Genomic DNA, 14,078 nt, shown 5'->3' with positions numbered 1-14,078 from the left:
CTTTTTCTCCCTCTCTTTTGGCATTGGCATAATTAATAACAGAGTAATTGAGTCTTTATGAATTAATAACAGAGTAATAACAGTAGTTAACAGAGGAAGTTCCTTCTGAACATGAGGGAGAAAGTTCTTTGCTGGAGGTGGGACGGAGCACTGGCACAGGTTGCCCAGGGAGGTTGTGGGGTCTCCTTCCTTGGAGAAGTCCAAGCTGCCTGGACACAATCCTGGGTAATGTGTTTTAGGGGACCTTCTTGACCAAGAAGGCTAAATGGTCTGAACGGTCTCCAGGGGCACCTTACAACCTCAGGCATTCTGTGATGAACGTAATGTGTGTTCTTGCTGTGAAGACAGTTTATTGGCTTTGTTTCCTACGTTTTGTAAAAACTTTGAATGCATTGACAGGCCTAATGAATATGGCTAGTATACTTTTTATAGAGGAGTATTTGTCCTGAAGCTTCAGCTTTTCTGTTGTGCCCACCCATTGTTGTCCCCCACCCCCCCTCCAAGAGTGAGCTTTTACAGTTGGGTACATGGCGTAGTCTGAGAAATCCCCCTTTCTGGGAGCCACTGCTGAGTAAGGTTTCTTGGTAACTGCTGAAGATCTTAGTGCTGCACTTTGGGAAGGTAGCTATGGTATGCAAGTGGACTTTAACATACAGCAGAGTCTTCAAAGATGCCTAGGAAGTTACCCTATACAAATAGGGCAAATTTGTTTATCCAAGAGGTAAACTAGGCTGGGAAGAAGAAAAGCTCGCTGTTGTTGAGATTTACATTGGAGAGTATTTACTTTTAAAAAGCAAAACAAGAAAAAATCTGCTGTTCTAATGAGGCATGAATGTACCATTTAAGATGCAAAGCGGAATCTGAAGTGCATGTTAGTCTCGCTAAGTGAAACTACTGATCAGTATCAGTATTTCTGATAACAACAATTTAATCAGCTCTAATATATTTAGAACTGCAGATTACAGGTTCATCTCAAAACAACTTTGCATTCTGATTAGGCCTTCAGATACCCTTCACTTGAAGAGTCAGATAAGCTCTAAACATAATTCCTTGTGGAGAAGCTGACAAGAAGCATGAATAAATGTCACGATATAACAATAGAAGAGGCCATAGGGATTCTATTATGTGTACGTAAAGACAAATCTGTCATGGGTAACAAAAGCAACATTGCTATTTAATATTGCTTATCTCTAACGTTTGGGATGTCTATGGTACTATATGAAATCTTCAGGGTTATGTGAGGATCTCAGTTTCCAAGTCCTGCCTCTAGGCTTCTGATTCACAGATTAATTATCAGAATTTTCCTCCCTTATCGGAAGGGGTATCAGAACAGAGAGCTGTTCTACCTTCTAATTTATTTTGAGTCCTGAAAAAATGTTTGGCTTTGTGTTGAAACGGCATAAACCGCATCTCTGTTGCGAATCCATTCATATGGATGGATGGGACAGTTATTATCCAATATCTAACTTAGACAAAGAATAGGGAAGTGAGGATTGATGGAAAATATAGTTAGTGCTTCTCAGTTGAAGGGCATTGAGTATAATATTAGGAAGAGTATAATACTGCTATCTAACATGGCAAGGATACTTCAGTGTCTCTATAGATCTCCTGGTTGGTATTTTGTAATGAAGTTGTAAAAATCGTTATGTGTATTGCTCTAAATGTTTTAAAAATGCTTTAGGCTAATATATTTGAAAAGACTGACTGTTCTAACTGTTAGGTCTTCCACAGATATGCCATAAAGCTTCTTTAGGTTTGCTTGTCATGGCAGTCTCCCATATTTTGGCCACAGCTGATGCTTTAAGGAATGCTTTACCATGGGAGCGTGGAAACCCAGCTGTATCTGAGAAGTTGATGCTTTGTCAGATGATAGTTAAAATCTTCAGCAAAATAACCTAGTACAAAAAGTAAGTTTGCATTGCTCTGTGGTGAATTCACTCAAGTTCACCGCTGATATGAAGACCCTGACTCTCAGTGGCCTGCTAAAAGTATCAAGAGGCTCCAGACTTACTGTAGGGTTGAGTCGAGTTTCTTGTGTATGTCAGTGATAAAGTACACTTAAAAGTTAAGCTTGTTCTTACATGTATTGCTGCTTTTGCTGAGGGCTCTTTCTGTGTGCATGAGCATCCTTGTGGTTTCGCTGGTGGCTGCATCAGAGGCCTGTAAGGAACCCAGAAACGAAAGGGCGGGGGAGGCATGGAAGAAGCTGGGCTAGAATAAGAAGGTGCTGCAGAAACTGAAGGGGGAAGGCAAGAACATGTAGCTGTTTCAGATGTTGCTAGCAAAATGTGGTTTGTTTATCGATAAGATTCATCAAAAAGGCGGTTAAACTAGCAGTCTTGCAAATCATAAACCCAGCAAATACTGAAGTAAGGCTGTTTTTCGATGTGTCTTTGAATTTCCTTTTAAAGAAACTTTTGCAAAGCTATAGCGATATATTTTTAACAGGCAAGTTAATCCTGGCCACTTTGTGCTTCTGACTTTGTGTGTGCATCTTGTCACTCACCTGCATGTGAATTATGGAATGATTCTGAGTCAAAATAAGCAACGTTAAATCTTCCAGCACTTGTAAAATCAAACAAAAACAGTATCTTCTTTAAAAATCTTACTTTTAATGAAGGATCTTGGGCAATAAACTCAGCTTTTAAAGTCTTCCAAATTTTCTAAAAGAAAACATACATATCTGTCATATTAACAAAGAAATGGATTCTCAGTATTTTTATTTCAACAATTAACAAGATGTTACTCAATACTAAATCTTAACAAATTCTCTGTTTTTTTTTTTTTTTTTTTTTTTAATTTATGTTTGTTTTAGAAGATAGGTCTATTGAAAAGCCTTTTTTTCTCTTGATGCCAACATATTTAGATCAGATTGGCCATGATAATTATTTTGAAAGATAATTGCTGCTCTGTATGTATTTTCATGCTGTCTGCTGGTGTGATAGATCCTTGATAATGCTGCAGATTTATGGACAGACTTCAGTTTTACGTTAGTCAGTTTTCCTGCACTGCCGTGTTAAAGAGCCACTCGACAAGTTAAATTCATGTTTCTGAAGGCTGCAGCTTTAAGTTGTTCTGCATCAGAAATTCTGACTTTTGCATGAAGATCAGTAGTGCTGAGAATGAACACACAAATTCATCATTTGCTCACAGGAATTCTTTAGAATTTAGGAGTTCTGTAAACATACTTTCCACTAGCCAACCATGCATACCATATTTACATACCATGTTTCTTGTCTTTTAAGTGAACTTGGGTGGTTATTTGCAAAGTCACAGAGGTGATGTGTACTGCAGATATGCTGTAGATGAATGTTTCTTAGTCTTTTAATGCTGTATTCAAGCAGAAAACTTCACTCAGTCACATTTTAATCTGACTGTCGAGGAGGGGATCTGAAAACCTGGATGCAACTTGTAGTCTAAGCACCTATTTTCTCTTTAGGGTGTCAATGGGGCAGGGAGCTTACTCATTGTTTAGAGAATAAGCTCTTCCTTTTTAGACATTATTTTGGGAGAACCTAAATCATTTCCTTTTTTTTTTTTTTTTCTTTTTTTGAACAGTCCTGAAAGGAAGGATATGGGCTTGATGCAGGCGTTGCTAGATGTGTGTGTAGTTTTGGCCCGTACCGTACTTGAGGTGAAACTAAAGAATTGCAATTGTCCTCTGGCCTTGGAATTGGTGGGAGCAGTCTAAACTCCAATGAGGCAACTGAAAATTTTGCTGTTGACCTCAGAGCATCAGGCTTTGGCATCGTGTATATATATGAACATTGATATATGTATATCTACGTTCCTAAGATGTGTCAGATTTTCACCAAAACTCACCAAATATAGGGTGAGATAAATCCTAGAAAGATACGCAACTTCTTTTGGTGTTGTCACAGAAGCTACATAGGTGAATTATATATATAATTTATATAATAGTATATAATATATATTATATATTATAATATATATATTATATATATATATATATTATATATTTTTATTTGGTCTTTAGTAAATGAGTGAGATTGGAATAGGAAAACAGAATTGAACCTACTAGTCAAATATTTTTTTTTTCTTTTTTCCCCCTTGGAAGCAAGCCTCTAATCTTCCTTGGGGAACCAGTGTAGTTCTCAAGTTGTTTCCAAAAAAGACAAGATAATGTTATTGCAGCTTCTGCAATGTCATTACACCTTTCCAAGTGGAATTCACTGAACTTCAGAGGAATGGGTTTATGTGAGCAAGGTAGTCACTTGTTTATGTATGCAGATGTCAAAAATACTGTTGCAAATATCTTGTAGTTAAAATCTAGCTGTATGTGTATGTATGAACAAAAGCACAAACCTGTACCTAATATATGCTACAATCTCTTTTGTATCTGATTTACCACTTTAAAAATGAGTTTTCTTCCTTAATTTCCTCCTTGGACATGGAAACGTAGGCTTCAGTAATGCTTTCTTCAAAGCCACCTGACCCATTCCATTATGGCTGGGGCAGGTTTGTTTTACAAAATACCTGAACAAATACATATGTGTCCAATTCTTTTAATAAGCACCAAATCCAAAGACAAAATGTGACCCTTGTGCTTAATGGTACTCTAACAGTATCCTGTTCTAAATTAAATTCCAGGCTAACCTTTGCTTTGTGGATATAGACAACCATTTCATCGAGCTGCCAGAAGACTTGCCCCAGTTTCCAAACAAACTTGAGTTTGTTCAGGAAATTTCAGAGATACTAATGGCATTTGGAATTCCACCTGAGGGAAACCTTCACTGTAGTGAAAGTGCCTCCAAGATGAAGAGCCTCAGAGCATGTGACCTAGTTTCTGATAAAAGAAACGGGAACATAGCAGGATCACCTTTGAATTCCTACGAGCTGCTAAAGGAAAATGAGACCATTGCAAGACTCCAAGCACTAGTTAAAAGAACAGGTGTGAGTCTAGAAAAGGTAAGCTATGAAATGATCTACACTGTCTCTGGAACCACAGTAGCAGACGGTCTGAAGTGTTGATCTAAAGAGCGGCTTTGTGTTCACTGGAAAGAACTTAATTTAACATGTACATAAACCTTGTGAACATTTGTGGAGACAAGGACAAATCGTAGGGGAGGAGCTTTTTTTTTTTTTTTGTCAAGATCATGTATTTCAAAATACATCTTGCCTTGTATATTCTTGATTTTAAGATTCATTCTAAATTTACATCACTTTCTTATGATTTACATGGTTGAAACTGATATCCAGATAATCCAAGGTTGGAATCTAACCTTGTTTGCTATGGTTATCTTTGTTTTACACTGTGTAAGAGTATGTGCAATTTTGCTTGCCTATTATCTGCTTTCTTTAGAGATGCTGTGATGTTTCTAGTTGACATTGTAAAGCGTGTTAATGTCTGATCCAGCAAGTGAATGTGTACACAGCTTGTGGTGACCCCAGTTGTATTTTTGAGTTGGTGTGTGGGGGGGGAAATGTGGCCCTTCTTGCATAAACAATTTTACCTGAAGAACCACTGTGGAATTTTTGAACCTTTGTAGAACAGATGAAGGTTTTCTGAGTAAAACTTATTTCTGGCATGTTTAAGTTATCTTGACCAGTTCTTCTTCCTTGAGACTTACTCCTACGAATGTGACCATAACCTGGCCTACAGGTAGGGACAGAGACAGAAATTGTGTGATCCAGCATCAAGGAGTAGAGCAGCTTTGAGGGGAAGGGTCTGCGTGGGGGCTATAAGAAGCATCATTTGGTTACTAACTAGACAGGATTAGATGCTCAAATTAGCTATGTTCCTCCTCAGGTTTTCCTTTTGCTTTTTTTTCTTCTTGTTCAGGAGAAAACTGGTAAGAAGCTTTTGTTCTTTTGCTGATTGGTTGGGAAGTGATGGGAGAAGTACAGGCCTTTTTCTAATTCTTACACGTTTTTGCATATTCAGGCCTTACCTCTGTGCTCTCTTCCATAGTAAAGAACGGTTTATTTGTAATTAGAGATTACTCTGGGCTGTGTAGTGATGAACAGTGCATTATGATGCTAAACCATGACCTAGGTTGTAGGAAATAGGCTAACAGACATGCACAATTTATTTTGACTGTACATATCTGAATGCATTTGTAAGCTGGTCTATATTAACCTGTAACAGTGTAACATGGACTTGTGTTACACAAGACAGAGAGATGTATTGGTTTAATATACATGGATAGCAAAAGCCCTACAGAAAAGTAAAGGGTAAAAGGACATTAAGTATATGGCATAGATGGGCATGTATGCAGTTGTTATCTGTACATTTTTTAACCTAAAGTATATCCATTGCAACCAGTTCTAAAATACGATATGGTTTATTACTGAAGGGATAGCTTTTATAGACAAGGTTTTTTCAAATTTTTTTTGATGCTGCTGTTTTATTGCAGTGCTTGAAACTGGAAGTAATCTTTTTCTTATTTTCGAAGACTAGAATGTTGAATCAGTAGCAGCTGAATGGCAGATTAGGTCTTGTGTGCCCATAATACCTGAAAAAGCAACAATATACAAATAAACTTTTTTGGTGTGTGTGTTCGTTTATTTCCTCAGCTGGAGGTGCGAGAGGAGACCAGTAGCAAAAAGGATCTTAAAATTCAGTGTGATGAAGAAGAATTCAAGGTTTACCAACTGAATATTCAAATCCGTGAAATTTTTGCCAACCGCTTTACACAAATGTTTGCAGATTATGAAGTGTTTGTCATTCAACCCAATCAGGACAAGGAATCTTGGTTTACAAACAGGGAACAGATGCAAAACTTTGATAAAGTAAGTTGTAATAAATCAATTTTAAAACTATAGCAGTATTTATGCCTAGGATTTTGTTCACTGGATCATAAAATGGAAATCAGTACTATCAAAATCGTAATTTCTTCCTTAAATTTCAGTGTTCCCCCCAAAAGACCCATCTTGTATATTATGTGGGAAAAATAGCTACATAAACACACTTGAAGATGTGCTTTTAATGATACTATATAAAAATATGTACATTAGAAAGTCTCACTCTATGGTTAACCTCTACATTAGTGTTAAATATTTTTAGTGAAAATTATTTGTGTTTTTCTGTTTGTTTTTAACCAGAGATACTGCTGAATCTGTTGATGAATAAAGCCCTGATTCCACGCAGCTTAGGTACATGTGTACCAAATATCTCTTTTCAGTGAAATACAGCACCCAGCTCTTCCGAGTTGACTAGTAAACTCTGTACATTCCTTACCAGAGATCAGATGTTTGTCCGCAGGGTAGATAATATATGTGGATAAAGATTATGTCGGACCACTACATGCTAGAAGGTTAATTTCCATCAAATCGTATGAAAAGATTCTCATCAACTTCATAAGCTTTGAGCCTAGCCAGGTGTAATACCCCCACCTGCAGTACTTTTATTGTGGTTTGCTGGGATTCTATTGATTTTTTTGTTAATTCTTTTAGAAAATGAAGGAAATAGTAAAACCACAGCTTAATAATTGTTGTGCTGTATAGTAAGTGATGATTATGAAACTGAAAATTTCTATTGACTGCCTGTTCTGGAGATAGAACTGGTGTCTTTATTAAAACTAGGCTTTGAATGGTTCTAAAACACCCTTAATTAGAAAAATTGGAGATACTTTCTGCCTGTATCTCTGCAGACCAACAAACATTCTTATTTGCTTGCTGTCTTTTAGGCATCGTTCTTGTCAGACCAGCCTGAGCCTTACTTGCCTTTCCTCTCAAGATTCCTGGAGACACAAATGTTTGCATCATTTATTGACAATAAGATTATGTGTCATGATGAAGATGATAAAGACCCTGTTTTGAGAGTATTTGATTCTAGAGTGGACAAAATTAGGCTGCTAAATGTTAGAACACCAACTCTGCGCACATCTATGTATCAAAAATGCACAACCATTGATGAGGCTGGTAAGAATAAGAAGCTCCTTTCTTGGCACCTAAGAAAACACGACGTAGTCAGTGCTATGTGTTGTAGATACTAAGTTAAAGTTAAGCAACCATTGTCAACACTGAAAAAAAAAAAAGAGAGAGAGAGAGGAAGAAAAAAGCCAAGGGGAGGTAGTGGAGAGGAAGAGACCAAAAATCTGAGGTATGAAGCTAAAGTGAGCAAGCTAAATGTTATATAGGAAGCTGAGATGAAATTCACGTAACGAGTAATTGATGTTAACTGTTTTCCTGTATGCATTGATGTGCAGAAAAAAGTTTGAGCTTAAGAAGATAAGCATTTTTCTCCTTAATGCACTCTTTGTTTAATGCTTAATACGCTCTTGTACTAGTGTGCCTTGAGGTCCATAAGAAACTTTTGCCTCCTCTTAAATTTGAGATCTGCTTTTAGCTGTGGATATGTGATTATACATTAATCACATTAAGACGGGTGTTTAAAAAAATTCAACTTTCTTACTATTTCAGAGAAATCGATTGAATTAAGACTGGCAAAAATAGATCACACTGCAGTCCATCCACACCTGCTGGACATGAAAATTGGACAAGGAAAGTATGAACTTGGATTTTTTCCCAAGCTTCAGTCTGATGTTCTATCTACTGGACCAGCAAGCAACAAGTAAGCAAGCTAGGACAACACGTGCTGGATCTCGGTTAGAGCTAAAAGAATAGTAATAAGCAGAGATACCGCTTTAGTATCAAGAGAACAAATTCAGTATTTTCTTTCTTCAAAATGAGAGTAATTCAGAAAAGTGATATATATGGGTTGTATATGGTAGCTTTTGTTCTGTTTTTATTATCTGGAATTTTAGAAAGAAGAAATTTAACTAAGGAGCCCTTTTATAATTGAGGTACTTCTGAGTTACATTGAACTGCTGCTGCTATAAAAAGCAGATCTCCTTATTGGTTCTTAGTTAAGAGCTAGTGTATGTTTTAGGATATCTTCTTATTAAAAACTTGAAGAAAGAGGAAAAAGGTGTGAATTAGAACTGGATATCCTAAAATAATGGAAAAATACAAAACAAATGTATGTGATCTAATTTTGAGTTCCTCTGGTTGCCCAAGACTGGCAGCTTCTGCAGAGATTCTTTGTGTGTATTTGCAGCTGCGCTTTGTCTGGCAAAATAGATGTTGACATATTCAATATACAATGAGATAGAAACTTATTTTTCCTCCATTGCTACTCCTCTTCACCTGGTTCTCGATAGTTGCTGAGTAAGTCCTCTGTCTGTAGGTGGACAAAGAGAAATGCTCCTGCACAGTGGAGGCGGAAGGACAGACAAAAGCAACACACGGAGCACCTGCGTCTTGACAATGATCAGCGAGAGGTGAAAACTGTTCAACTCTAGAGATCTGATATTTATTTATTTATTTATTTTTGATGGCTTGAGTAGTGAATGGTCTGTAACATTTATGGAATGTCTGTAGTTACTTGCAGTCCATCTTTGCTCTCCCTTATTTGTGCAAATGAAGTTCTCTGTCCTTTGGAGACCAAAATAATTTGGTTTGTGAATTGGTTTTAATCTTGGTTAGGTTTGTCTGCCTATTTTTAGTCTAAAGCATTAGTTCTTTCATGTGATTTTACAGTGAGTCTTGCATTCAGAATGTTTCCCTGTTAAAAGTTCTTTTTCTGACTCTGAGCTCGTCGAACTCTGTTGCTCTGGAGCTCTCTTGCTAGCTTCACTTGGATGTAGTGCATTTATAGAACACAGACCAGCACTGTGTAGGAGATACTAGTTGGGTTTTGGAGCAGCATAGCTGTAGTGGTAGGACACAACTCTGATGCTGAACTGAAAATTTCTTTCACCTGTGCCTCTACAGCTGATTTTTTTTTTTTTTTTGGTGGTGAAGGCATTTTGAAAGAGCTTGGTGATTTGGACTCTTCAGTACAGTTTTTGATTCATACAGTCAGTAAATGTTATGCTGAATGTTGATATAAGAGTGATTCTGAAAATAATCTGGTTTAAAACATCAGAATTGGTTTGTTCTTAGTAATCCTGAAGCTTTACTTTGCTTAACTGTATGTTCTCCACAGAAGACAGTATTCTCTTGCCCTGTTAAACATTTTCAGAAAAGCTTCGCTTGGAATTTTAATGTAATCTCACATCTGTTAGGAAAGTGTTGTCAAGATGAAATATATTTCTTTGTTCAGTTCCATCTTTTGTAGTAGTGATGAGTTTAATTGCCTTTCCAGTGTACTTATTTCCAGAACTTTATTCTTGGTTTGTGAAGTGAATCGAAGTGTTGTGTCATCCATAACCACGCAACAGAAAAGTGTCTGCATATACTAAGAAGCTACATGTAATTTCTGGCTTTGACATGCTTCGCGTGCTCAGATAATTCCGAAGTATTTTTTACTTAAAAGTCACAGAAGTGAACAAGAGTTGATTTATGATCTCATTATTGCTTTTAAAAATTGCGATGTTTAGCACATGTAATTTTATGAAATATCAGTTAGGTAATTACGAAGACAAAAATCTTCCTCTAGCCTCCGTTTTGTTGTTTGTTTGTTTTTTTTCCCACTTTGCTTTTAACTGTATCTTCAATAGTTGGTTATCCTATAGGATTTATTCTGTCACCAGATAAATAATTTCTAAGGAATAAAAATGGCAAATATATGTTCAAATGAGAGTGCCAACTGCCAAATTCATCTGTGCTGCTTTTTGTGCAGGGCTTTATGCTGTACCTTGTTGATTACATAGTACTGTTTGGATGCCGACCCCTTTCCGCGGTGACTCAGACTTTCCTATTCAGTCTGAAAGAAAGGGGAGGGAGCCCTTTGAGATGAATGCTGCATCAGGCTAAGCAGGAGGCAGTGGTTTGAAAATGTAATGTTGTGAGTTTTAGACAAATGGAAGCTTTGGGACAGTCAACAAAAATCTGTGACATTGAGGCTTAGTGGATTCTAAATTGCAGGCATTTGTGCACAGTGGAGGTCAGAGTTTACACCCATCCAGTGATTAAACATCATCTTGTTCTTTTTTCCTTTCAGCTTTATTACTTATTTGTTTTTATGTTGATTGTTTGGGAGTTCTGCATTATATTATGTCTTCACTCTTCTCCTTTTCTGTTTTGCATGCTTGCTTTTATTACTTCATGTATACTTACCACTTTCACTTTACATGGTCCATGTGGCTTTTTGCTACCAACTTGTCCTGCCAGCACCTGGACTTTTCCATGCCAGAGCTTCAGTTGCAGTTATGTTTAGGCTGGGACCAGCATGATTGGCCCTTCATGCCCTCTATAAAATCTGTGTCAGAACATTATCTGGTATGTTGGATGCACAATATGACTGTAATCGTAGTTCTGGATAAAGATGCATAGTTTATATCATAGCTCTTCAGTGCAAGGCTGATGGAGAAGATGCTTTTTTTCCTCTTTGGAAAGATTACATCTTGTCTGATAATTCTGTCTGTAAGATATTTACAGTAACATTATAGTAACATTAATATTACTTATAGTAACATTACTTAGAGTAACATTAATATTACTTAACTTTATTTATCACTGAGACTATACTCATTAATACATGTGTTACTACATTAATGTTAATAAATTATAAGAGTAATAAGTTACTTATTAATCAGAAATATGTACTAATTTGGAGTTTTAGCTCTTGTACTAATTTATTGCTTATTCACAGCTGGCTATGCTCCAATCAATCTGCGCTCACATGGTTTTCAAAACATTTGTCAAATTGTCTCTGGGGTGAAAACAATGACAACTACTTGGTGGTAGTAATAGGAGCAGAATAGCTTTCAAATAAGGTCCAGGAGATCATTCTGCTCTAAAATGTAGATGATTCAGAGCTGAAAGCTGTCAGTAACATTTTGCAGCTGCTTGAAAGACAAAGGAGGCTGGGAAAGAAACAAGAGACTTGCAGAAATGATTATGGGTCTCAGATGTTGCCAAGGTCCAGGCATGAGTTTTTATGCAGTCCATATGTAGACCACAGGCTGCCATTTGAAATCTTGGTCTAGGTAACTCATACACACTTGCATTTTATATGGAAAAAAATAGAGAGACTGTGCTCAGTTTTTGAGGGATTGACTAAATCTATGCATCTAAATATCCTTGTCATTTTGTGTTGTTTTTGTTATTTAGTAATGTGTGTTCTAACATTAGCTAAATAATGTAAATGGGGATTTAATCTTCAGTGACATAATACATTAACAGTCCATGCCCAACATTATGTTGGATATAAAGAGGCGACTCTTCTGAAGGAGGTTGTGGTCCTTTCTTTGTTGCATTGAGAGCTGTTGGTGAAGATAACTTCACCTCTGTTCTCTTGGCAAATTAGTCTCACTTGCATTTTTGTTTTCTGTCCCAATACAGAAATATATCCAAGAAGCCAGGAATCTGGGCAGCACTATTCGGCAGCCCAAGCTATCTAACCTCTCTCCATCAGTAATTGCACAAACAAACTGGAAGTTTGTAGAAGGATTGTTGAAGGAATGCCGAAATAAGGTAATTCAGAGAACATATCTGTTCTCTTGTACATAATATTCATCCTTTGTGGACCATGTTGTGACCAATACATGTGAACCCCTGCTCTTCTGCCCTGTGTCTCTGCTTTATCTGTATACCCAGCTTGTTTCCATAATAGTGAGAAATTCATGAAGAGAGAACGTATTCAGAAATTCTGCCAGGAGTGGAAATTTTATCATGTTATCTTATAATAGATGAAAAATGATAGACTGAATATTTTGATGGGTCGTCTTCATACTGCTGCCTATATCTATTTTAGCATATTTCATTTATCACTGAGACTATGCTATTTCAACAAGAGAGAATATTCCAAAACAGGAATTTGTCATGAAAACACAGAGCTGTGTTGCAGGGTCTTGCTGCTTGGCCACTAATTTGTCAAACTGTGGCCTGTTCTTCTGTTTATTCAGATTACCATGTGGAGGTTTATACGTGCCCATGTGCAAGGCCCTTGTAAGAAAGATGGAGGGGGCTGTAAAGCAATCAAACACGTGGCTTGTAAAAACAAGGATAAAAGAAATGCAGTCCTGCTCAAGTTTCAGAGATATTATGTATGCTGAGTTGTTCTGCCAAATCATTGCTATTCTATCCTTCCTTGTTTGTTCTTTCCAGGAGAAGCAGTTTCTCTGGAAGTTTCTCTGCTTCTCCTGGAAAGAGCCCAGCGGAGGGCCACAAAGATGATATGGGGCCTGGAGCATCTTCCCTATGAGGAAAGGCTGAGAGATCTGGGCCTATTCAGCCTGGAGAAAAGAAGACTGAGAGGGGATATCATCAGTGTTTACAAATATCTGAAGTGTGGGAGACAGAGGGATTTGGCCAACCTCTTTTTCAGTTGTTTGTGGGGACAGGACAAGGGGAAATGGCCGCAAAATGGAGCCCAGGCAGTTCCGCACCAACATGTGAAAGAACTTCTTCACGGTGAGGGTGACGGAGCACTGGGACAGGCTGCCCAGGGAGGTTGTGGAGTCTGCTTCTCTGGAGATATTCAAGGCCCATCTGGATGCCTACCTGGGCAGCCTGCTGTAGGGAACCTGCTTAGGCAGGGAGGTTGGACCCGATGGTCTCTTGAGGTCCCTTCCAACCCCTACAATTCTGTGATTCTTCAAAAAGTCTGAATGATCTTAGAAGTCTGTGCAGAAAGAACTAACTATTTTGCTTTGTCCTTTTTAAGACCAAGAGGATGTTGGTTGAAAAAATGGGGCGTGAAGCTGTGGAGCTGGGTCATGGTGAAGTGAATATCACAGGTGTAGAAGAGAATACCCTGATAGCCAGTCTGTGTGACCTCTTAGAAAGGATATGGAGCCATGGTCTGCAAGTCAAACAGGTGAGGAGCAGATACTCCTGCATGTTACAGAGCATACTTCCATGAAGTCGCATTTTGCTGTTCTTCCTTCTGCTTTCAGAGGATACCAAGTCTGTGTACATAGTTGTGTTAATATATAAAAATACTTGCACACAGCCCCCTGTGTTTTTTATGTCAGTTAATGCCTCCTTGTCTGTCTCCAGTTTTTGCTCTGGGGTGCGTGCAAATGCACGCACAGATTACTTTTTGAACACTTTCTTTCCATTTTACCAAGGTTTTTGTTTGTTTTTCTGTTTCGTTTTTTAAGAGAAAGGTAAATTACTCTGATTTTTTCTTAATATTTTAGTTATTTAAATTGCAAAGGATTTAA

General features: G+C 37.6%; 1 protein-coding gene across 6 annotated transcripts in view; it reads left to right on the top strand.

Moving 5' to 3' along the window:
- The window catches only part of DENND5A (DENN domain containing 5A), a 59,479-nt gene that overhangs the window by 25,342 nt on the left and 20,059 nt on the right, over positions 1-14,078 (top strand). For all 6 annotated transcript variants that reach the window (XM_072039370.1, XM_027461085.3, XM_072039369.1 and 3 more), the window contains 7 exons: positions 4,612-4,929; positions 6,538-6,753; positions 7,650-7,884; positions 8,386-8,536; positions 9,152-9,245; positions 12,253-12,384; positions 13,577-13,729. In XM_072039370.1, the coding sequence (XP_071895471.1) occupies positions 4,612-4,929; positions 6,538-6,753; positions 7,650-7,884; positions 8,386-8,536; positions 9,152-9,245; positions 12,253-12,384; positions 13,577-13,729 (1,299 nt within the window). The remainder of the gene's footprint in view (positions 1-4,611; positions 4,930-6,537; positions 6,754-7,649; positions 7,885-8,385; positions 8,537-9,151; positions 9,246-12,252; positions 12,385-13,576; positions 13,730-14,078) is intronic.

This window comes from Anas platyrhynchos, chromosome 5 (genome assembly GCF_047663525.1).
Source record: "Anas platyrhynchos isolate ZD024472 breed Pekin duck chromosome 5, IASCAAS_PekinDuck_T2T, whole genome shotgun sequence".
Lineage (NCBI taxonomy): Eukaryota > Metazoa > Chordata > Aves > Anseriformes > Anatidae > Anas > Anas platyrhynchos.
Note: the sequence above shows the minus strand (reverse complement) of the source record. Positions and strands in the feature narration are given on the sequence as shown.